The sequence below is a fragment of the Rhinolophus sinicus genome, linkage group LG05 (assembly GCF_036562045.2).
Source record: "Rhinolophus sinicus isolate RSC01 linkage group LG05, ASM3656204v1, whole genome shotgun sequence".
Taxonomy (NCBI): domain Eukaryota; kingdom Metazoa; phylum Chordata; class Mammalia; order Chiroptera; family Rhinolophidae; genus Rhinolophus; species Rhinolophus sinicus.
This window is the reverse complement of record NC_133755.1, coordinates 153,693,571-153,718,903: the sequence shown is the minus strand read 5'-3', so window position 1 is coordinate 153,718,903 and position 25,333 is coordinate 153,693,571. Positions and strand designations below refer to the sequence as shown.

The 25,333-nt window shown below is 33.9% G+C and overlaps 1 protein-coding gene across 6 annotated transcripts in view; it reads right to left on the bottom strand.

Moving 5' to 3' along the window:
* LAMA2 (laminin subunit alpha 2) overlaps positions 1 to 25,333 on the bottom strand; it is a 535,718-nt gene that overhangs the window by 368,003 nt on the left and 142,382 nt on the right. For all 6 annotated transcript variants that reach the window (XM_074333565.1, XM_074333563.1, XM_074333566.1 and 3 more), the window contains exons 2-3: positions 21,464 to 21,634; positions 15,624 to 15,736 (exon numbers count right to left, since the gene is read on the bottom strand). In XM_074333565.1, coding sequence (XP_074189666.1) covers positions 15,624 to 15,736; positions 21,464 to 21,554 — 204 coding nt within the window. In that variant the 5' untranslated portion in view covers positions 21,555 to 21,634. The remainder of the gene's footprint in view (positions 1 to 15,623; positions 15,737 to 21,463; positions 21,635 to 25,333) is intronic.

Sequence of the window (25,333 nt, the reverse complement as noted above, 5' to 3'; positions counted from 1 at the left end):
CAGCAACCTTGTTGAGAGCTCATGCTCCAATCAACTGAGCCATCTGGCCACCCTATGGTATCCTTTTTATAGAGGTGAAAAACCTCCTTAAGATGATTCATGTAAAATATTTTGCTCAGTATCTAGGACAAAATAGGTTTTCAAAAAGTGCCAGTAGTAGTTCCCTAGAGACAAAAAAAGCCTATCTTGGATTTCTAAACATTATTATTCAACATAGTATATTTGTATTATATAATTATTTATATTATCAAAACCATACTTTACACAACTAACGAATAAAACAGTTTATTTCCTACCCGACTCTTTGAGTCATGATGGGGTTTTTTTGTTGATGACAGATTTCAGCAAGCTGAGCAATACTATCCAGGATTTAACTTCCTTTAATGTAATGTATCTTTTAATGTATCTTTCATGTTTCAAGATTCTCAAATTTTACATGAGCACTCTTCATGGCTAGTTTTTCCAACAGCATATGGTCTAAAAGTTATTATATATTTCAAAGAATGATTTATTCCAAATTATCTCAAGAAAAATTAGAGAATCACAAAAGAAATTCTATACCATTACTACTTCACACTTATTAACATGGCAATTACCAACAACAAAAAGAAATACAGAAAATAACAAGTATTAGCGAGGGTATGCCAAAATTAAAAATTCTGTGCACTGTTGGTGGGAATGTAAAATGGTGTAGCTGCTATGGAAAACTATGGTGCTTCCTCAAAAATAAACAGAATTAGCTTTTCATCCAGCAATTCATTTCTGGGTGTATATCCAAAATGAAACAAAAACAGAGACTCAAACAGATATTCATACACCTAAGTTCATAGCAGCATTATTCATAATAGCTAAAAGATATAAACGGTCCAGCTGTCTATGGAAAACAAATGGGTGGATAAACAAAATGTGTTGTATACATGCAACAAAATATTATTCAGCCTTAAAATGGAAGGATATTCTGACACATGGTACAACATGGATAGACCCTGAGGACATTATGCCAAGTGAAATAAGCCAGTCACAAAAAGACAAATATTGTATGATTCTACTTAGATGAGGTGCCTAGAACAGTCAAATTTGTAATGACAGAAAGTAGAATGGTGGTTTCCAGGGGCTGAGAGGAGGGAGAAATGGAGAGTTACTATTTAATGGGTACAGAGTTTCAGTTTTGTAAGATGGAAAGAGTTTTGGAGCTGGATGTTAGTGACGTTAACGATGTGAATGTTTTAATTCACTGAACTATATACACTCAAAAATGGTTAAGACGGCAAATGATATGTTATGTGGATTTTACCACAATTTTAAAAAAGTAACCATAGCAAACTCTGAGAGGCTGACCGCAAGTGAAAATGTAGTCCAAAGTGTTAAATACTGTTTGAATTGGGAAGAAAAGGATAATCTTAAAGTGTAACTGAGGAACACAGAGTCTTTTTTAAAAGAAAGTGAAAAATATTGTTGTTGACTGTCAGTGAGTGCAGTGAGGTGGAGGAAAACAACAGTTTTCACAAAGAGAAACTTTCTGACATACCCAAAGGCAATATAAAAAATGAGAACTATTTCAGGGATGAATTAGGAAGCCCTATGAAGTTCTCTTAAAAGAAAGACATATAGGGCACTCTTTATCACATTACCAAACGAGTGACACACTGCTAAGGACACTGTTTGTGTCCCCCCAAAATTCCCCAAGGCAATGGCATCAGGAAGTGCAGCTTTTGGGATGTGATGAGGATATGAAGTCAGAACTCTCATGCCGGAATTAGTGTCCTTATAAAAGAGGCCCCCCCACAGAGCTCCTTTATCCCTTCTTCGGTATGAGGATTCAAGGAGAAGTTTCTGAATTCCAGCCTCCAGAAACGGGAGAAATAAATTTCTGTTGTCTATATAAACTATCCAGTCAGTGGTATTTTGTTATAGCAGCCCAAAGAGACTAAGACACACATCTACTTGGTATCTTCTCTTTGTCTCTATACAAACCCGTCTTTATCTGGATACATACATAAAATGGTGACAGGACCACTTGGAATCTCATAATGGCACATGGAGTTATATTAATCATGATATCAGGATGTTATCTATTTGTAAAAAAAAATTCTGTGAAACCTGTTACGTGTACTATAATAAAGTAGATGGTAATCTTAGAGTAGAATCTATATTGTGACTGGTTTAATTTTCTTGAGTATTTTCTAAAACCAGTGGAAAATATCCTTTCTACCTTTTTACTCCATTTCTTAATTTTTCTATTGTATTTTATCAACGTTACTATGTTTCCAGAATAATTTATTTTCAACATGATTATTCTCAGCATTGATGGATAGACAAGGTTATCATATGAAATACATTCATTAAGGGTGGTGGTGGTGAGGACGATGATGAAGTAAAATGGAAATTTTATCTAAATATTATGACTTAGAAAATGACATATTCCAGCCTACTACTGCAAGACTATAGCACAGAAATAATAAACACTCTGAAAGCAGACAGTTAAATTAAGTATTTACCTTGTATCTTAAGGATTACTCATCTTTGCTACCCAACCTGACTAATTAAATTAATATAATCATAATGACCCAATGTAGAGACGCAACTGCTCATTAGAGTTTTGGACTGATTTACTTGGTTGTACTACATTATGAGGCCAGTTTTTCTTTTAGTTGTGTTTATTGTTTCAGCTAATTTGAGATTAATCTACCATTACCTTCCAACAGCAAACTTGGCTAAAAAGGCACATTCAAATATTTGTAAAAATAAAACAAAACTGAGATATTTTGACAAGGACTATATTACTTCTAATATGTAGATACAACATGGCTAATAAGGATGCTATACCTTTTTTTTTCTATACAGTTTTATTAGCTTTTACCTTAATATAAAAATTATACAATAAACTTTTGAAAGTTTAAATAAACTAAACACTGATAGGTGTTGCTGTGGTGGGAGCTTCCAAATTAAATCTCAGTGATTGGAGTCATTCACCTTTTATTAAAGATTCTCTAATTAAAAAAAATGTCATTCATTGAAATTTAATATTTTTTTCTATATTCTGATATTTCCAATATCTGAGTGGTTTAATTTGTCCCCTCAGCAGCTGCATCACCACAGTAGACCACTCCTTCTTTCTTGATATTTTTTATCTTGGCTTCTCCAATTTCACCTTTCTCTCCTCTGCTTTGAGGTACTAAGGATTCAATTTTAGGACCTCTTTTTAACTATACTATCTTTCTAGATGATCTTAAATAGGGCCTTATGTTAAATACAATCTCTTCGCCAGTGATACCCAAATTCACATCCCTAGTTCTAGCCTTTCCCCTAAACTCCAGACTCTAACTGTCTCTTTTTATTTCCACTTGGATGGTTAATGAGCATTTCAAACATAAAATGTTAAAACAGAGTCATTAATTACCACCCAGCATCTCCATCCTGCTCTGCCTTCAGCCTATCACAGTAAAATAAATGTATTCAGGCCCAATTTCTGGAATTCAACATTTTTGCCTCACTGTCGACATCCATTCCACCATCAAATCTAGTCATAACTGACTCCACAGTAAATCCCAACCAGCCCCTTCCTTCCACTGCTGCTACTACCACCCTAGGCCAAGTACCCATCATCTCTTGGTTCAAATACAGCAATGGGTTTTTAACTGCCTCCTGGTTTTCGCTGTTTCACTACAATCATTCTCCATTGAGCAGGCAGGGTGCTATTCCTAACAAAATCATATTACTCCTTGCTAAATCCCACTGCAGTTCTTTTATTTGACTGATAATTAAACCTAACTCCTTATCATGACTGATTACCCCGGATAAGAAGTAAGTTCACCTGGATGCCTTCCTGACATTATCTTCTACAGCCTTTGTTCTTTATCAGTGTGTTCCAGACACATTGGCTTCTTTCCATTCCTCAGCGTACCAAGTTTGTTCCTGCCTGGATAAACTTTACTCAGCTTTTTCTATGACCAGCACTTTCTGCTATTCAATTCTCGACTCAAATATCACTTTCTCAAAAGTATACACATAGAACATAAGAAACAAAGTGGATCCTTTTATCACTTTCCATCATATTATCTTGTTTTGCTTTTTCTATGACACATTCCCTATTCTAAATCATTTACTTAACTGCCTGTGTCTCTTTCCTCTCTCCAGCAGCCCCTCCCAGTTGGAATACAAGATCCTGAAAAACAAAGACTTTTGCCTCCTTCATGGCCAGATGTTCAGGCTTAGAATAGTGCCTGCCAAGTAGTAGTTACTCAATAAGTATTTTTCAAATTTATTATTGTTAAATTTTCTTTATTTTTATTCAGGGCAGACACTATAAGGGGCATGGTGCTTCCTGTTTAGGACAGTACCAGGATGATCCCAATTTCAAATATTATTTCTTGCTTTCTACATAACTATTAAAATATTTAAATAATTAGCTTATTTTATTACTGAATCAATAATTCATACTATTTCTTAAATTCACACAAAAAAAGAATCCTATCAGGTAATATGCTAATTTTTTATTTTTAAAACTACGAATAGAACAAACATATATTTTTTCTCAAAGAGAAGAACTATAAAACCTGAATAAAATACTAGAAACAGCTGTTTAAGGCACGAGAGAGCAACCAAGGCACCCAGACCTGATTAAAGGAATACAGATCATGATGAGCTCGCCATTTTACTCTTAGGGTATTCATTGATTTGCTGAGAGAAGAACAGAGGCACATAGAGAAAGCTACGTCCTAGAGTTTTCGTCAATCTAACAGGATGAGAAGATGAACATTAGAGATAAGGGTTATGAGGAGAGAGTCCATGAGCCATAGAGAAATGAGCTCTACATTCTTCTCAGCTTTTGCCTGCAAGAGATTTGCCAAATTAAGTGGTGAATGAGCCAGAAGATAAACACCATGCAGAAATTGATTCCTAAGAAGTGACAAGATAAGCAGATCTTTTGGGAAGTCTCACAGAGATGAGGAGACAAAATATGAGTGCAAAGTCAGCCGAAAAGGAAAGGAACGGCTTTAAGTTGGGAGCCCTGAAGATCTAACCCTAGAAATAAAGGCAAAACAGAAATGGCCATCAGAATCACCAATCAAGCCACAAAACATCTAAAGAGCTAATTAAATATAGGTACATGGCCCTACTCTAACTCTCGGCAGAACAAAAATAAGTCAATTGAGAACTTTTCAGATATAATGTACACTATTTAATAAAAATACCACCAAGGTTTCCATGAATCAGTAAATCAAGAAGGGGTGGGGGGATAAACAATAGAAACTGACAGGTGTTTCAAATGTTAGTTATCAGACATATAATTAACAAACATAACTGTGATTAATGTGTTCCAGATGACTAAATGGAGAAGTTGTCTAGAATCTATTTTTTTAATAGTATCTAACGGAAATTCTAGAACTACAAAATAGAATTACTGAAATTAAGAATTCAGTAAATGTGTTTAATGAAAATTAGATCTAACAGAAGAAGGGATCAGTATACCGAAAAATAGGACACCAGAAAATGTATAGACTAAAGAAATCTTGAGGAGGAAAATAAACTAAAGAATAGAATACAAAAGGATGTGATGAAAAGTTCAAGATGCATGTAAGTGGAATCCCAGAAATAGAAGGGAGTGGACAGTAACAACATTTGAGGAAATATTGACTAGGGAATTTTCTAAAGCTAGTGAATGACGTCAATCCATAGAATCCAGAAGCTTTTAAAATCCCAACTAGTGTTTATACAAATAAAATCACTCTTAGACATACTGTACTAAATATCCCTGCACACCAAAGACAAAGAAAAATCTTGAAAGGAAACAAATTTAAAAAGACACTTTACTTTCAAAGGAGAAGTGATAAAAATATTTTACTGATGTCACAACAGAAATTATGAAAGCCAGACAATAATAGTATGCATTCTTTAAAGTGCTGAAAGAAAATAACATCCAAACAAGAATTTTATTCCTAATGAAAAATGTGAATCAAAAATAAGACTTGCAAAGAAAAAAAAAAAGAATTTGTCACTAGCAAACTCTGTCATTAAAAACAAAAAAAAAAGGTAGAAATGAAATGACCTCAGATGGAAGTGTACTGACAAAAGAATAAACAAAAAGCAAGAGAAAAAGTTAAACATTTAAACATATTTAAAGTTAAATAAATGCTTCATGTTTATGATGATAACAATTACTTTTTAAGTAGCATAATACATACATAGAATGAAACACATCAGAATTATAGGACAAAATGTGACTGCTCAGGGGGCCATGCAAGTGGAGAGTATGGATGTCTTTGCCTTGTATGGGAAGGCAAAATACCAATCAAATACCAACTTACATTTGTTTTAAAATACCAATCTGTATCAAGTTTTGACAAGTCAAGAGTGAATGCTATACTATTTATGGTAATTAGTGTAAGTAAAAAAGGCTACCCAGAAAACAAGTCAATGAGAGGAAAAAAATTAACAAAAGATAAGACAAATAGAAAACAAATGGGAATATGGCAGGTTGAACCCCAATATCAGTAGTAATATTAAATGTACATGACTTGAATATCCAGTTTAAGGACAATGGTTGTCTGACTGGCTAAATGAACCATTCAGCTACATATTGCTCACAAAAGATACTCCTTAAATATAAGGACACCAAAAGAAAGGAAAACGCTATATCATGCAAATACTAATAGAACGGAATCTAGTGAAGCTGGAGAAGTAAACCTGAAAGATAGAATTATTGACAGCAGTAGCATTAAAAAAGGGTTAATAAAGTTCCCATCTTAAAATTGCATGCCCCTAATAAAATAGCCTCAATATATATATAAACAAACATGTACATAACCCACTGACACATTATTTATAACACTGCGGCTAACAACTATAGAATGTACATTCTTCCCAATGCACAAATATCACTGACCATATTCTGGATTAAAACAAGTCACAAAAATTGAATCTCAAAAAATTGAAAGTATACCGACCACATTGAAATAAAGTAAGAAAAAAAAAAAAAAACAGCCAAAACAAAAAGATGAGAAAAAAACTCATTTGCTTCGAAATGAAGCACTGCACATCTAAACAACTTACAGGTCACTGAAGCAATTACAAAATAAATTAGGAAATATTAGAAAATATATTTAAATAAATCTAATTAAAAATGCAACATATCAAACATATACTATGCCACTAAAGCCATGTGCAGATGCAAATATGTGCCCTTAAATAAATATATTTGGAAAAAAAAGAAAATTATTTCTTTTAATAAAAGAAATATTAACAATTTAAGTACCTGTTCAAGAAGATAGGAAAAAGGTAAACAAACAAAAAAAATAATAGAAGGAAGTAGAAAACAAGAGACATAAAAGCAGAATTCAAGACAATAAAACAATCTAATAGAAAAAAATCAACCAAGACAGAAAATGACTATTGGAAAAGACTAATAAAATTACAAAAACCTATTAAAGATGTCAAGGACAAGAAAAAGTTGCACAAGTAATACCTTGAATGATAAAAGGGTTGTCTATACATTAAAAAGGTAGTAGTAACAATACATCATCAACTTCATGCCAATATATTTGAAAATGTAGGGGAAATGGATAAATTTCTTGAAAATCCCAACTCAACTAACAAACAAAATAAGAAATAAAAATTCTGAAGAGTCTGATATTCATTATAGCTATTGATCTGTAACCAAAACCCTATGCACAGACAAAACTTCTGGGTCAAATGGCTTCACCGTCGAACAAATTTGGAAACTGGTCATCTTTAAAGGGAGTGGGGAGAATGACTTGGAGCAGGTTTGAATGTAATTTTGGGGTTGCCGGTTATCTCAGTCTGGATACTGGTTACTTAGGTAGATTTACTTTGTGAAAATTAATCAATTTTTTTCACTTAAGATTTGTCAACTTTTTGTGTCCATGCTTCACTTTAATAAAAATGTTAGATACACCAATATACACAACAATAAATGTTATTTTTAAAAAGACAGACATTGTCAGACTAGATAAAGCATCGAAACAACTACTATATGCTGTTTATAAGAGATACATCTAAATTGGAAGATGGCAGAAAAGTTGAAATTAAAAAAATATAGAAAAACATAGACCTGAAAATGATAACAAAATGAAGTTGATATCAGTAAAATAATACCATATAAATAAAGCTTTTAAGTAGAGCACACCGTTAATGAATAAGATTACTGCCAAGTGATTAACAATTCAAGTAATCGGGAGGATAAGTTACCAACAACAAAATAGTATAGAAGGTATTACTCAAGAATTCCAATGCCCAAGTGACACTTTTTAGGCTTTCTCTTTCTCTCTCTGTCCCCATGTATGTATGTATGTGTGTATGCATATATATATATAATATGTATGTATGTGTGTATGCATGTATATATGTATGCATATATATATATCAATTTTATGTATGTGTATGCATATATATATATATGCATATGTATGTGTGTGTATGCATATATATATGCATATGTATGTATGTGTATATGCATGTATATATGTATACATATATATAAATTTTCATACAATATTGTATATATATATTGAATATAATAGTTTTCTTAAGATATATGCCCAGTGAAATTGTATCATTTAAGTATCCTAGTAATTAAACTGTTTCTGAGCTTAAACTAACTTTTCTTTTTATATAACCACTCCCATTACAACTCTAGCCCACTTGTTTTTTGCTTAGCATGATTTCCAGTGTGCAAGGCCAGCAACTAATATTTACTGACCAGTATCAATTTAGTAATATCAACTTATGTGTAGCAGTGTGTTAGGGTATTTGCCTACATTACATTACATCACTTTACCTTTAATAATAAAGGTAAAGAAGTGCTACCATTGGCTCCATTTTACATATTACCAAATTTAGGAACATAAAAGTATGATGATTTATATAAGGTAAATGAACCGATAAGTGATAGGTTAGGGAATGGAACCTGAGCAAAATTACATTTTCCCCTAGACTCATCCTCATCCTTGTGGCCATTTTTGTATTTTAGAGACTCAGGGTCATATTGAAAATATGTATTATGTACAAATTAAAACACATATGATAGCGAATAATTTCAATATATAGTCAATTTCTAGAAAACAGCTAATATATATATGTGTATATAATATACAAATTATATAAGTATAGTTATATACTTATATATAAATAAGTAAATTAGACTCCAATAATAAAATGGGAGGATACACAATAGTCTACCTGCATAATGAAATGCAATTGTGTTTTATGTGTGAAAGGCATCAGAGTTATAAAAAGTTGCCCACTTTCTGTCTATTTTAGGCAGTGTTGTTCATACTTTCCATAACAGATTTAATGTGATATAAAAATTTTAACAAATCTTCCCCACATATTTTTAATAGACCTCTTTCTTTGTATTGTTAGTTCAATTTTTAAATAAATAATTCTCTAATTTATTTACAGTTTCAAGAATCATCTCTCAGGGCAGACATTTTGATACTATTTGAAATAGGATCTGCATCTCCAAAATGTATACATGTTCATGATGCTGCTAGAATTTAGTTTATCAACAGTGTACACCAAAATACATATATCCTATGTCTACACTCTTGTTTAATCAGCATCATAGTAGCCTTTCCCCACTTTTTTAATATTGTTATTTCCACTAGGAAATCAAATATCAATAAAAAAATTATAGTCTTGCACTTCTTTGTTTCAAAAAGGAGTTCAATTGATTAAAATGTGCTTTTCTCAAATAAAGCTATAAATGTAGTCACACAGAGCGTGACAACTATGACCTAAAGTGTAGAACATGTTTAGAAAAAGATTAGTGAGAAAATTTACTTCATGCTATTCAACCTGAAACTAAAGGAAAACTCATAAATTAAAAAATGCACAGCATATTTGATCATAAGAAACACAATGCGATTACTTCATCCTTTGTTTAATTCTCAGATTTAATAAGATTTTCACATTATGTTTTGCATTGTTCACTCATTCAATCATTTATTCATTTAATGCAAATTTATTGAGTGTCTCTTATATGCTGGGAACTATTCTAAGTGCTTAGAATGAGGCAATTAAAAGAAAACAACAACAGGTAAGTATCTCCACTCTCATGAAAACTGCATTTAGAAAAACAAGGTAAACAACGTTCAACATAAACAGTAAAATATACAGCGCAAGTTAGCAATATGTTTTATGGAGAAACAAAGCAGGGAAGTAGGTTAGGAAGTGGGGAGGGGTTTGTAATTTTAAATAGAATTATCAGAGCTGTCCTTGCTAAGAAGGTTACACTTAATAAAAACTCAAAGGAAGTGAGGAAAAGGGTATATGGAAATTGGGGGGAAATAATTCCAGACAGGAGGAAAGGCAAGTGCAAAGGCCCTGTGGTACAAAGGCCTCAAAACTCACTGAGGTAACCAGCAGGGCAATTAAAGAGGGGAGATGAAGCCAGAGATGAAAGAGGGTGAGGTACAGATCCTGAAAATCCTTGTGTATCATTGTGCTTTTCCCACTGAGTGCACTGGAAAACCATTAGAGAGTTTTGGTAGAAGGAGTGATGTGATCCGATTTTGGATTAACAAGATCAATGTAACTACAGTATTGAAAGTAGACTAAAAAGGAGATATTTAGAACTAATGTTGTTTACAATATAAGCACTAGCTGGTTGCCACCTTTATTAATGATTAAAAGGTCAGCACAAAATCCTTTAGAGAGAGAATACTTTTTTAAAATAACCACAGATCCTACTTGTGACATTGAATCAATGATCTTAAAAACAAACAAACAAACAAAAAACTAAAGCAGGTAAAGAACTGTGTAATTTTAATTATATTCTGCTATATTAAACAAAATCTATGCACATAGGACATTCTGAATCTGCAGATTATAATCTCCTCTATAGTTTTGTATTCATCAATTTATCAGTGACCCAAATAGTACCAAGAAAAAATTCAGTGATTTAAAGAGTAGCCATGGACCATTCTTTCATCAAACCTGCTGAGCTCCTGATAAATGCTTAAATGCTGAGCACCATGACAGATATAAACAGTTAGAGACCTCTGCCTTCAAGAACTCACAATCTAGTGGGACTACAGGAAAATAAACATCTAATCACCGTGCCGTGGGCTAATGCCTTTACAGAGATCTGTCTCCAAAAGGAAACCCTTACATCAAATAGACTGTTGAATAGAAGCATATGTAACCTTGTATGATTTTTTAATACATCGCATGTGTATGTCTTCTCTCCTTATTTAGATAATTAGATATTAAATGTAGGGATATTATGTATATTCCTTTCTACCTGTTCAATAATTAATTATGAATTGTATCAATCTCAATTTTTTTCATTATTTAATATGTGAAGCTAATAATGCTGTATAAACTACAGATCCTTTAAATAGGAATGAGTAAGAAGAGAATGTGAAGAAAATATATGATATGAAAAAATAATAATCTTTCTTTAAAAGTGAAAATTTGATCACCCTTATTATGCTTAAACAAAATAAATTTTGAATATATGAAAACTAAATACATGGAAATACCTCAATGTATTCATGCTTTACTATTACAGAATGGTTCAATTATTACATTTAAGGTTCAAGGCTTTAGGAAAAAATGCCTCTGTGCTATTTATATAGATTCTAAAAGTAACATAATATTTGCCTGGAAATGCTAATTCAACCTCCTTCCAAAACATAATTCTCATTTAAAATTATTAACCAAGCTCACAAATATGTCTCTGTGAGGTTAGTACATAAAATATTTAAGTCAAGAACATGTGGAAATTGATCTCTGAAGGTGCAAAACAATCTTTCTTGATAAATGTTTTTACTTTTAGTGGATAGGCCAGGAAGAGAAGGCAATGGTTTATTGATGTGAAGGGGATTTATACATATGAACACACCACATTCCATGCCATACGTGGATCATACAGGAAGGAGTGAATATAACCTCAACATATGTTATCAAAGTCTATTAAAAACTGCCCCTTTGTGCCATAGCCCGTTTCCTAAGCAGCTTTCTTCCTAAACAAATCAAAGGGCAGGCCTGAGAAAGTGGCCAGATTTAAATCGTCATAAAATGAGATCAGATATCAAGACACATGTTGTGATAAAAGTTCAGCTGGAAAGGGACTAAAATGGAATATCTTGGACATCGAATTACCCTTCAAGTCCCTATTATTTTAAGTTGATGCATATTTTTCTTTAAACTTCTCTTTCAGTATATGCCCGTACTAGGACATTACAATAGCTATAATTTCCAGATGCAATTTAGTTATTATATTGCTATTTTCATTATTTCAAATTTCTTGACCTATTATAGTATTTATTTTGCTAATCTAGTAGATGGGGCACAGCATGATTAAATCATTTGCTCAAGAAATGCTGTGAGTAAAAAATACAATTGGGAAAAGTTAATTATCCCTTAGTAATAAAAATCTAAAGACAATCGACTTATAAAATAAGTAACTACCTTCTTCTCAATAAATTGTTATCGTTTTCTAGTACTTATCTTGAATTTTAAAATGTAAAAGAATGTCCCAGTGTATTCTGTAATGATTTAATCAAGAAAATCCAATGGTGGGGGTTTATATTTAAAATAGTAATTTACTAAAAATATTTCAGAGGAACCAAGTACACATCAATAACAAAAGATAAACTGGCAATTGTTAAAAGTCATGCATCTCAAAATACATAGAATTAATAAATGGTCACGCCTCTTGCTGAATCAGTGACAAACTTAGTGATATTTACCTACTCATTGTAAAATCGCTACCCTTGACTCCCAGTTGTTTAATAGTTCATATTATACCGAATAACCTATTAATCCTTCATGCTGTAGGTGGCAAAAACAAGTTATGCTATTTTAGAGGCATACTAAAGTGTACTAGAAAATGAAAGATCGAGTCCCTTATTTTACAACAAAACAGATGTTCGCTGTATTCTCCCATCGAAACCACGAAGATATTACTGTGGCATTTTTTGAACCCAAACAATGTTTTGACCCCTAGAAATTATATACCAAAAATTTTCATGAGTGCCTCTGGCTAGGTCTTCAGATCGCAGTTTAGGAAATACTGTTATAGTTTGGGGTCTGAAATCCTACCTAGCCCTGCCCGTGATAAACTTTGTTAAGAAGGCCAAGTTACTTAACTTTTCTATGTCTCAGTGTTAACTATTAAGTAAGTATAATCATACTAGCTGCCTTATAGGCTTATTGTAAGAAGTAAATGAAAACATAAGGATTTCCACATTTTTTTCTGTTGCCAATGCACTGAGACATGTGTCCCTGCAGCTTTGCTCTTTAGCTGGGTAATATGATCCTTTTCCACAGTTTGTTACTCCAAAGCCGACAGCCAAATGAGAGGGCTAAAGCGCCTTTCTATCTGAGGACTTTCATTATAAAATCTGATTATAAACCTGCTTTACTTTCAACATCATTAAATCATTAACTAAATTAAAATCTGAGTCAAGTAGAAAGAAGATTTCATTTTTTAGATTGTGTTCCCTTCTCTGGAGCATGGAGTAGGTTGATGCATAGGAAGTAGGAGAGGGCTGAATAAGGGCATGAGTGGGTGCCATCCTTGGATATGGGAGCACATGAGGTCATATTTCTGTACCACTCCCACTAGGTGTGTTGCAGACTTTGGCGTCAGGTAGACCTATCTTATATACAGAATCCTTCCACTTTTTATGATGACTGAACTATAAAAGAAAGGTGTCCTGAGTAGTCACTCCTCTTAAGTCAATTAAATGAAATGGGAAGAAGAGAAAACAGGGAAAGAAATCCACATAAGTCCTGAGATACCGTATGGGAATGAATGAGAGGGGATACAAAGAAACTTAGGAAATTATAAACAGCTTCATTGAAAACCGGGCTTTTAGGTGGAAGTCTGTTGAATTAATAACAATAGAGAGTTATGTAGGACAGAAATGATTTAATAAAAACTTGTGATTGTACCTTCTAGCATAACATGCGCTGTTGTGGTTGAGCTCAAAGAGTAATATACATGATTTGTGCAAATTATATTAATAATTAACTCTCATTCCTGTGCAATATGAAAGAATAGGTGGCAAGTGAACCAGAGCAATTAACCATTCCTGTTTATTGATTCCCTATCCCAGGGAATGACCTGAGGCAATAGACTTACTCCTGATTGGGATGGCTGACCTTCAATAACCACATTCAGGGGGAGAACTGCCGTGACTTTTGCAGGAGAAGAATGAAATCCATTTTGAGGCTAGAATTTGCAGGGAATTCATACACAAGACTTCACTGACCTAAAGCATGACTGATCCGTGTGGTAGTTTGACCTGCCATTCCCCCGTAGTGCTCTGCGACTTCCTGAGAAATATCTTTAACTCAAGGCTGACATCCAGCTGTTAGTATGGATGAAAATAAATGCTTGCTAATTGGTGATTTAGCAATTAGCTAAACTGAACCTCTGCTGCTACCCAGTAGCTTCGGTCCTAAAGAGTCCCAGATGGGTGGAAAGAGGGTCTTCTGTGAAACCCACCAGCCAGCTCTTTACAGTTCCTGAATATGTGCACCCTGGCTAAAATGGGCTCAACCCCTGAAGGGGGAAGGTCTTATTCCCACTATGATGACAAACATTATCCATTATGGAAATACCTGGTGCCTATCTGGCCCCCTGAGTATTGGACTAACTGCCATTGGCTGGTGCTTCCCTCCACTGTAGCTGCCTTTGGAAACATGACCTGTTAGCATATAGTTTTTGTGAATAGCTATCTTGGCCATTTCCCCTTCACTAACCCAAACCCCTTTGCTGCTCTATTTCCACTGGGCCACACAGGAGTGGCTATGAGTCTTTCCTATGTTGATGCTAGAGAGTGAGGGAGACACAGGTTAAGTTCAAGAAGTTGTCTAACTTCAATGTCTCCAGCCTCAGGCTTCAGTCAATTAAATAAACTTTTCTATTTGGAACTGCAGAAAAATAGGGGAACATTTTTTCAGAGTCCATCCTAATTTGGAAGTCTAAATAAATTGGGATTATAGTGATTCTGAATTAATAATGTCAGCCTGACCTGAATATTGTAAACAGAAAGAAAAAAGAAACTAAGTGTAGAAGGTACCTAGGCCTATGCAACACAAACTCTTAATAACTTCCAACATCAATGTTATACAACTACAAGACTTGTTACCTCATTTAGTGGCCCAAGTTTAATTCAACAATCAACTGTCACAGCTTGTTTAGTGCTCAGTAATGAGAGGCAATTTGCTCCAGATCCTTGTTATCCAAGAACCTTCTAGTACACACACCAGGAGAAGAATGGGAACACTGCATTATTTTAAAAGATAAAAATGACACTATTATATTTTCTTTATGTAAAATTTTGCTGATCTATATTTTTGTTAACTCTCATTAGTCAAAACAGCTCTTAAAAAAAAAAAAAAACAGCTCTTAATTCAGTGTCACACCGTTTCTGTGAACTTCACTTTAATTGTGCCTTAGAAATAAATGTGAAATATTTAATACAATAACATTCAAAATGAATAGGTCCCTTTGTTCATGACATCAACAAAATAATGGAGGGTGATAAGAGTACACTTCCACCCAAGAACTACTAACTACACAAATAGCAAATTCAAGATACAATTTCAAAATAGGAAATGATAAAAAAGGAAAAAGAGGAATTTACCTGCTGTAAATCCAAAGTGATGGTCACATAATGATATTCAATTCCATTCTTAATACTGGGACTCTGCCACCAACTGTTCTTTCCATCAATAGCATTTGTAATTGGGTGTCTCTCTGTTGAATCAGCAGTAACATGTGAAAGGAGAAGATCATATAATAAATATATAGGTGTTTCTTTAAAGAAAAAAACATAAAACTAAGATAAAATCACCAACCTGTAACTATTAAAATTAAAATATAAAGAGAGAGCAATTCATACCTTCAACAGAATTTATTTAATGTCAACTTTTTTCATAACACTCTACGGGGTAGTGCAAAATGGTTAAATACTTAGGCTATAAGAGAAGAAGCTGCCCAGCACACTGGACATCAACTAAAATGAGCAACTTTAACAATAACTATAGAAATTAAGTGTGAAGAAATAATATTGAAATCTAATTGATGTGTCCATCATTCAAAGAAGCAGAACATCTACTGTTGAGGCAGCTCTAGTACGCCATCAATTTTGTTACTAGAAACATAAAATTGAGTTGTGGTTTAAAGGTACTTGAAGATTTGTCCGTTTGACACATTCATTATTACCCACACTTGGACAATCCCATTTGTATCTGGTTTTAATAACAACAAACAAAAGACTCAAATCCACCCTATGAGACTTTTTGCAGTCAGTTCTTGACAACTTTCTACCACTATTTAAAAGTATAATGAAAGAATCTCCAGACCTCCCATCCAGGATGTGCCTGTCCCCATAATCACTAACTCAGTGGAGGAGTCTGGACAATAATGGCAAACAGGGAAAGGATGGCACACAGAACCCCATCTTGCCCACAAAGCATGGATCTTTCCTCACCTTTACTCCAGACAGATGAAAACAGTATTTATTGTAAAAATAAAAGGGATGTTGAAGACGGACAATAGGAGGTGTGGACAATCATTGTCCCTTTCCCCCACAGTCCTCTCTTACAGTTCCTTCCTTCTCACAATCGTCACACCTCAGATTCTTCATCTCCTCCAACGGAGCTCCACGCACCTCACCACAGCAGTCATCGCCTCTGGGCTGCCAAAGCCCTTGTCCTATCTTGGTTCTCAGTCATCAATTCTTGTGCTTCTCATTTCCCACTAATTCTGTCCTTTTCTCCCCCTCTAAACAGGCCCAGCTCATGCATGGGTGAGGATGGCGGGAGTGGAGGTAGCGGAATGTTCCTATTTCTATTCCCAGGGCTGTATTAAGGGTACTTAACTTCCTAATCTCTCACTTGGAAGTCACATATTTTCCCACAGAAAAGTAAACAAAACAGGGGTTAGCCTCCCTGCTACTCTCTTGTTCTATATGGATGAAGGATGCCTTGGGGTTTCAGTCTTGAGAACTTTTAAAAAGCTAATATTCTAAGATGTTTCAAATGAATGGCCTAACACTAAATAACATTATAGATTAGAGCATGATCTTTTTTTTTGTAAAACTTTAAAAAAGTGAACAAACCATATCACTATGAGGAACAACCACAGACTCGATTTGCCTACATAATGCAGTAACCCAGCCATGTGTTCTAACGGTAATGGTGATGAAAGAGCACAAGATTTGGAATATAAAGAACTGGAGTATGAAAAGCTTGACAGTCCACCTGGTCCATTATTTAGTACTTAATTGGTGGACTGGCAGTGGGCAAGTCACTTAAACTCTGTTTGTCATACTTGAAATAGGAATAATAAAAGTCCACTTACAGTAGTGGTCCCAGATTTGTAACTTTCAGAAAAAAATAATTTTTAAAAATGTGTGTGAGAGTGATTTGTGGAATATAGGAGTTCTAGGTCTTTATTTCTCCAAATAATAGTTGCCTCTGGTCTATTTTTACTATTATTTAATATACCATCACTATTGTTTTGTAAAATGAAGAATATTTAAAACCAAAAAATAAATTTTTTTAAAAAACCATAAGATCAAAATGAAGGATACTTTTTTAAGGTATTCATTTTTTTCATGAAAAATTTGGAATTTTATTTTCATTTTCTCATTTTACCATGGACCAATAAAAATATCTTGAATAGGAACTCTCAACTCACAGGGTTACCAGAGGAACATTGCAACTATTGATATTATAACCATTGTTACGCATATACATACAATTAATTATACATCTGTTTGAAACGTATACTGTTCTGAATCTTAATTGAAGACAAATTACATTTAACAAAAAATTTGAAAATAAAAATCAAGCAAAATGAAGTCCTCAATGCAACAGGAGTCTGAGTGTAAAGTAAAATCATCTTCAAATGAAAAAAAAAATGATTAAAAACCGGATTTTTTTGTTTTGCCATTTTTAGATTTGGAACACTTTTATTACCTATTAATTTTATTAGTGAAGTCTGCTACAAACTGCTTAACTGAAAACACAAAGCATTATATCTTTGTGTTACTCATGGCAATATGAGTTATAGGACAGAACAAAAAAAATAGATTTTTTATTGGCAAATTATTTAATTCAACTAAACAGCTGTATGGACTTTGTTTTGTATCAAGTGTTATCATATTAGCAGTCCAATAAGATGAGGCATCCTATCTCATTAATAAAATGTAAAATTTCTGAATATATTGAATAATTAGCACTAGTTAACATGTTCTGTTGAAACCAGGGAAAATCAAGTCTTATAATGACAACAAATACAAGAAGCATACCTAAATATTAAATAAATGCCCTTGGTGATGTGAGTGGGTGCTGAAATTGGCCCAATAGGAATCAGAACCCATAAATGAAATATTACTGGCATTGCTTCTGCAGAAAAATAAACATCACAGCAAACATTCCCTAAACATCCTCTTGATTATTCTTTACAACTGTGGGTTTAATATGTGATATAAAAACATACACACAACCACATTTCCAAATCAAATTCATTGCTCTTACGTAATTGTGAGGGGAGCTGTCTAATTGGGAATGTTGATATATGCCACCTCAGGTTAAATTGATATGATAATTACTCATCAAAAGAAGACTGGGAGATGAATCAACAATTAACCATAATCTCCATTATGAAAGTTTACTCATAATTAATTTGCAAGAACTGACTGTTGCATACTACCCTTATTTAAAAGGAGCTTGAAACTTATAACATCCTTAACAGGGATAGCTACAAAAGTTGACTTAAAGCTAACTGCATCTGAAAATTGGTGAGGAAACTGTTGATGAAGTAAACTTCTCAAACTGTTACTTTTTGATTGGGAAGCACAGTCCAATAACAATCAGAAAGTTCAAGTTTCCTTTTCTTTGTATGGTAATTAAGTACAGATCTTCCAGACTTTATGCTAGCTGTTCATTGAATTTGTGGAATTTTGTCATTTGTTGCGCCACCTTTTACTAGAATATATTCATGTGGGTTATTGATAGATTTTTATTCCACTAAATTTTTTTTTCCTACTCCAATCTTTGTATCTTCCTTCTAGCCTGTCTAGTATGACTATACTCATTTCCTTCTTTTTTCCTTTTCTGGAATATTTTCCCCTATTATCTTGGGTAATTCAGCTTTTTAGTGCCCATTGAAATTTTCTCTTGTTACTTCAGTTACCACTGATGTTTCCCTTCTCAGAAATTCTACATCATTTATAATATGTATCACAAGTTACAGCCCTGAGTTTACTGTTTTGAATATTTGTTTAAACGCCTTCTATATCCAAGCCTTATTTACTCTAATATTTTACTTGTCGGCAGGAACTATACATGCATGTATTTATATTTATATACATATCTATATACACACATATATAATTATATGTACATGTATATATGTATGCACACACATATTAGTTTACATACTTTTTAACTCTCTAACAATAACTCTTGCTGTCTGCCTAAATCGATCCTAAACACACATGTACACACTCCCAACCAACTCCCCACCAATTCCATGTCTCCAGGCTTTCTCATATTCTTTATGATATATCATCAAGGCCACCGGTTCCTGAACCAATGGCAGTTTCTCCCCATCAGACTTGATTTTTTTTCTTAATTAATCTAAAGCTTGTAGTCCATCAAGTCATTTATTTTCTGAACTTTACTTCAACTTTACTGCTTTTAATGTTTTCCCAGAGCTTGAACCTAGATTCATTTGCTCTTATCATTGTATATAAGAATAACAAACAGACAGGATGTGTTCCATCACTCCCCACTCTTAGGATCATACCATAACAATCTACACCACAGAAAATAGCCAGTCATTAAAAGGCAAGGACGGTTCTCACGGTTGCCATCTTTGGTTCCTTAACTTTTTTTTTTTTTTAAACATCAGTGGGAACTGAAGTAGCAAGAGAAATTGCCGAGGAGGTGGGCACTAAAAAGTTCAGTTCTGCCAAATACAAGACCAGCAGTTTTAATCACAAAAGTCCTGATTCTCTATCTCTAAATTAGATAATAGAGAGGGGACTCTGCATTACTCCGTTAAACCAGGTAAAGGATAGACAATGCCTCCCAACTTTCATTTGAGATGAAAAACAAATTGTGAGAGAAAGTTTTCTTTGTTTTACAAGTTTTGCAACTTAAAACAAAAAGAGAATGAAAACTAAGCAAATTTAAAAGTGATAGAACTGTGAAGCTCTATCCCCATTATAATTTACCTTACTGACATTATTTCCCAATGCATGCATATTTCTTTTCTATTTTTTAATTTATTGGGGTGACAATTGTTAGTGAAATTACATAGATTTCAGGTGTACAATTCTGTATTACATCATCTATAAATCCCATTGTGTGTTTACCACCCAGAGTCAGTTCTCCTTCCATCTCCATACATTTGATACCCCTTACCCTCATCTCCCACCCCCCCAATTCATATTTCTAAATCAACCTCCATTGCACACCATTCTCCCCTTCTCCATATAAATGCTTTACTTGTTAAACTAAATTACTTATAGTTCTCTGAATATATCATGCTGTTTTATACCTTCAAAAGTTTTGTGTGTTTTTAAATTTTATAATACTTTTCCCCTTTTCATCTTACTAACTCTTGTTTTTTCAGTACATGGGTCACTTTCTCCAGGAATCTTTAGCTGTCCACTTAGCACGCAACTTACTTTTCTGTATCCCTTAATTTCCCCTCTAAGTCCTTTAAGTCAACGGCTTGTATGATTTAACAACATGCTATAATACAAAGCATTGCTAGTAGCAAGTGTTCAAATGCTTGCTGAATGAGTTCTAGCCATTCCTAACTACTTGTAGTTCCCAGAGCAAGTGAGGTTTTCTGTCTTATTCTGATCTCTCTTCCTGACTTTCCTTCTCTTCCCTCTCTCTCATCTTTACCAGGTCAGCTCAAACTTGTCCTTGGATCTGAGCTTAGATTGCACTTCATCTGACAAGGCTTCATTTACACCAAGACGGAATTTGTGACCATCTTCTCTTTGTCTCTGGCTCCTGTGCTCATTCTTTCTTTTGTACTTACCACACTATATGGCAATAGTATGCTTTTGGCCCATTTCTTCATTAGTAGAACCAGGGACTTCACCTTATTCCTGTTGGATCCCTCGCACAGCACCAGGCACATAAGTGAACAATGAATGACTAAATCACAAATTAATAACCACATCCTCAGATACCATTCTTGAGAAGTAAACCTAATGACTCCCACAAGTCTTCAGCTAGAAAACCCTCCACAAGCACTATATCTGGTATGTACAAGGAACTTGAATAATGTTTGTCAAATGACAGAAAAGGGGTATAAAGAAGCTCACAGTGGAAAGAAAGTTCTAGGAAATTTGGAGATCACAAGCCCTTTGACTTCAGTGCAACTTGGCCTCAAAATCTCTTAATTATGGGTCCTGCCCAGTGCCATCCAAGTACACATTAAAATACATACGATGTGGAATGCTGCTGTTTTGATTGCAGATTCGACACTGGGGGTTCCTCACAGGCTGCCCAGGCACATGCTCCACCAATTTGCAGTACATTTCAGGTCCTTTTTCTCCACATGTTGCATTTGTGGTGATGAGAGCGTTAGAAGCAAGATTCAAGACCGCAGGAAATAAACCTGAAAAAGAGGGACAAATGAAGGTCTGTGGACCAGAAACAAGGTGGTATGATTTTTGCTGCATTTTAAAATAAAACTAGGTAAAATATTTTTCAGAGCATTCAATTCACCAAAAATGAAATAATCAGTGATGAATATGTGACTTAAATGCAATACAAAAATAGCATGTTTTATCAAATAGACATTTCCTTTTTTTTCCTTTCTGGGTCTTTAATATGGAATCTAAAGCTATCTTCTTAATTATTACCTTCCAATTCTTAATTGGAAAGAAGGTCTCTTCTCTAACACAGATTTTTTAAAAATCTTCTATTTATCTTATTGCAAAAGTCTTATCAAATCTTCCATCTTCCATTTTAGCTATTTGAAATCTAGTAGTAAACGATAATCATATGCAAAGATTTTCCAGAACTATGCATCTATGTTCTACATGGTCATTTTTACGCTCTAATTATTTAATGTAATTGGTTATTGTTAACTTCTTTATATCCAGACTGGAAAAGATAGAAAATAATGCAAGATTTTGGAAAACCACTTTGTACTGCCTTCTATGCTACATAGCCATGTTACACAACAATATCATACCAGCAACAAGTACTCATAGTAGTCCATTATCATATACCAGAAATTATTTCTTAGAGAAATAAAAGTGTTTGGTTTGCTTAAAAACAACCTCAGAGTCCCATTTCAGTGCACAGCTGGGAGGTCTTTCATTCTATAGGAGAGACCAACTCAACATTTTTACTTTCTATGACTGACCGCCAATTCTGCTTCACACGTGTCTAGCATGTGTTTGCATTTTATAGACCTCTTTTCATGACAATATAGTAGAGTCACTGAGCAGAAGTCACTCTTTAACTGAAAACCTCATCTTGGAGAAAGTGCATTAGAGATTATAGATGGTTTAACTCAACTTATGAAAAGAACATTCTAATAACCATCTAGGTGGTCTCTGTTCTATACACAGGCCAAGTAGGTCCGTATCAATTCAATCTTTGACAAAAAGTCCTTTACTGACTAAATTGTATGTCCTGATGCTTTACTGAGCTCCCTGAAGTTTTGAATTTATAAGTATTTTCTGCCTTTCCTTCAAAACTTAGCACGTGCTGGGCACAGAGTAAGCACTCAATATATTTGTGAAATGAATGATATGATCCATACTGGCTTCATAAATGTTCTGCATCTTCTGAATAATAATAATAATAATAATAATAATAATAATAACAATAGTAATAGTATTCAGCATTAGTGAATGTTTATAATGTACCAGGGACTATTCTAACATGCCATGTCTGCGTAGATTAATTTGCTACCCACAACACCCATCTGAGCAAATACTACTATTACCCCTATTCTGTTAAGATATTCAGTAACTTGCCCAGGATGACAGCTAGCAAGTTATTAAGCAGTAGAACGATGATTTGACCCCAAGCAGTCTGGCTCCAGAGTCTATCCTCTTAATCACTATACTGCTTGGTCTCTACAAATGTCATATGGAATCTACATAAACCTAGCGTTAATTTGTGGCTGGTTAACCTTAGAATTTCAGTGAAAGAAATAATAGTACAGCAACAAAAAACAATTCTAAATCATTTTAATCTCTACTGTAATCACTTTCAAAACTTTCAAAGAGGTAGCTGAATTCATCATGCCAGGAAAATACCTCAATTCTCATTGCAGTCACACTCAGGGTCTCCCGAAAAGCTGCCTTCAAACAATATTTTCTCTCTTCCCTCCCTTCCCACAACTACTAGTCACTAAAATTCCTCTGATTCTGCTGTTTCAATCCAATCCCCCATCACCGCACCAACTGCCCTCTTGCCTTGTGCTTTTCTCCAGCTCATAGTTATTTGAAGTTCCCAATTTTTCTGTTTTTCAGGAGTTCAAACTTACTCTGTTTACTTAATTGCAGTCACTAATTCATTCTTCCTAACAGATGTATCTCCCCCAAGCCCTCACATTATTGCTATGCTCTAACCCCCACTTAATGAGACATTTTGTCAAAGTGATGTGAGGTCATCTACTATGATTACTGGTCGGAAAAATATTATCCATTCAAAAGATTATTATTTATTTCATGAGGAAATGTAGTGTTTTATAAAAAGTACAGTACTTCACAACAGTTAGTTACATGTTTTTTTTTGTTTTACCTGTGTATTTAAGGCTTATTGCAAACAGCTTCAATTCTGTGAACTTTGTCACGTTACAAATTTTAAAATAATTTGTCTTCAGAACATTGTCTCTTCACCTCAGACATTTTATTTTCTAGGTTAGTAAATGAGATATGACTAAATAAGTAAGGTTTGTCTATTTACCTTTCTCTTCTGTAATTCATTAGCATTTTGCATTTAAGTATAAAATTATTATTATTTCATCATATACGTGTTGAACACATATAATGCCAGACACCATAAAATACTTGGGAATGAAAATACCAATAAGACAGGCTTATTGTAGGAAGTGATCTTGAACTGCATCTTGAAGGAGAAACAGAAGTTGATTTGGTAGAAAACAGAAAGAAAAAGCAAGCATACCAGGCAGAGGAAATAGCAGATGAGTATAGATTTTATTCTGAAAGCTTATGTGGATGTTGAGTGACTGACAGAGTACTTGAATTTGTAATTGCTCTAACCTTGTTAAATTATGTGATTGTATATATAGATATAGATATGGAGATGGAGATGGATATAGATATGGAAAAGATACAGATATAGATGCATATAGATTACACACAGAATATACTTAATGGTATATATATATATATATATATATATATATATATATATATATATACACACATATATATGAACACAAACCACTGCCTACTGGTCACTGTTGCAATCTGTTTTCTGTGGGATTTTTTCCAGGTTTTTAAAATTTTAATTCATAGGATAAAAGCAAAAGTAGTGAACCCTGTTTTTAAGAGGCTAAACTTTATCTCTCATCTTGCTGGCCTGCAGGATGAGTTTAGGTAGGTTAGTTCCTTCTAGCCCCTTCAAACAAAGCCAGCTTACTTACACAAATGCAATCTCAGGCAGGAGCCAACATTTCTAAAATGGTGCCAGGATGTTGTCAGCTTTGCTCTGTGATCCTTATCTCCTCCCTCACCTCTGACTAGTCCTGAGCTTGACTATAACCTTGGGGTCTGTTTTGTAGTTATGGGTAAGAATCCCTGTGCCCTGCTTTGGTGCAGCCCTGTGGGACCTGCTCTGAGTTGGCCAGTCCTGCACTTTCTCAGATCTGAGTAATCATGAAAGAGGCAAAAAGGGGGAAATGGTTGGTGAAAATTATTTTACTGTATATTGTGTGTTCCAAAAGTATAGAATTGAATTACATTCCAATTTTCCCACAGAATTAAATGAATAAAATGTGAGCAAAATGAAATGGTTATAAGAGAATTACAGGCATTGAAGTAATATAGATTCAAAAACGACTTCATATTCATTAAATAGTATGATGCAATCTCTAGTAATCCCACTGCATAGACTGTATTATTCTCATTTTAGAAATGAAGAAAGTGCAGCTCAGAGAAGATAAACAATATGCACAAAGTTATAAATTAGTAAGATTGACAACTAAAATTTGAACTCAGCACTTTAATTCAGATTTACTCTTATCAAGGAATGAACAAGAGCCAAAACCTCATCCTTAGTAAAGCTTATTAATTTCCACATTGAACAAAAGTAATACCTACCCGCTCCC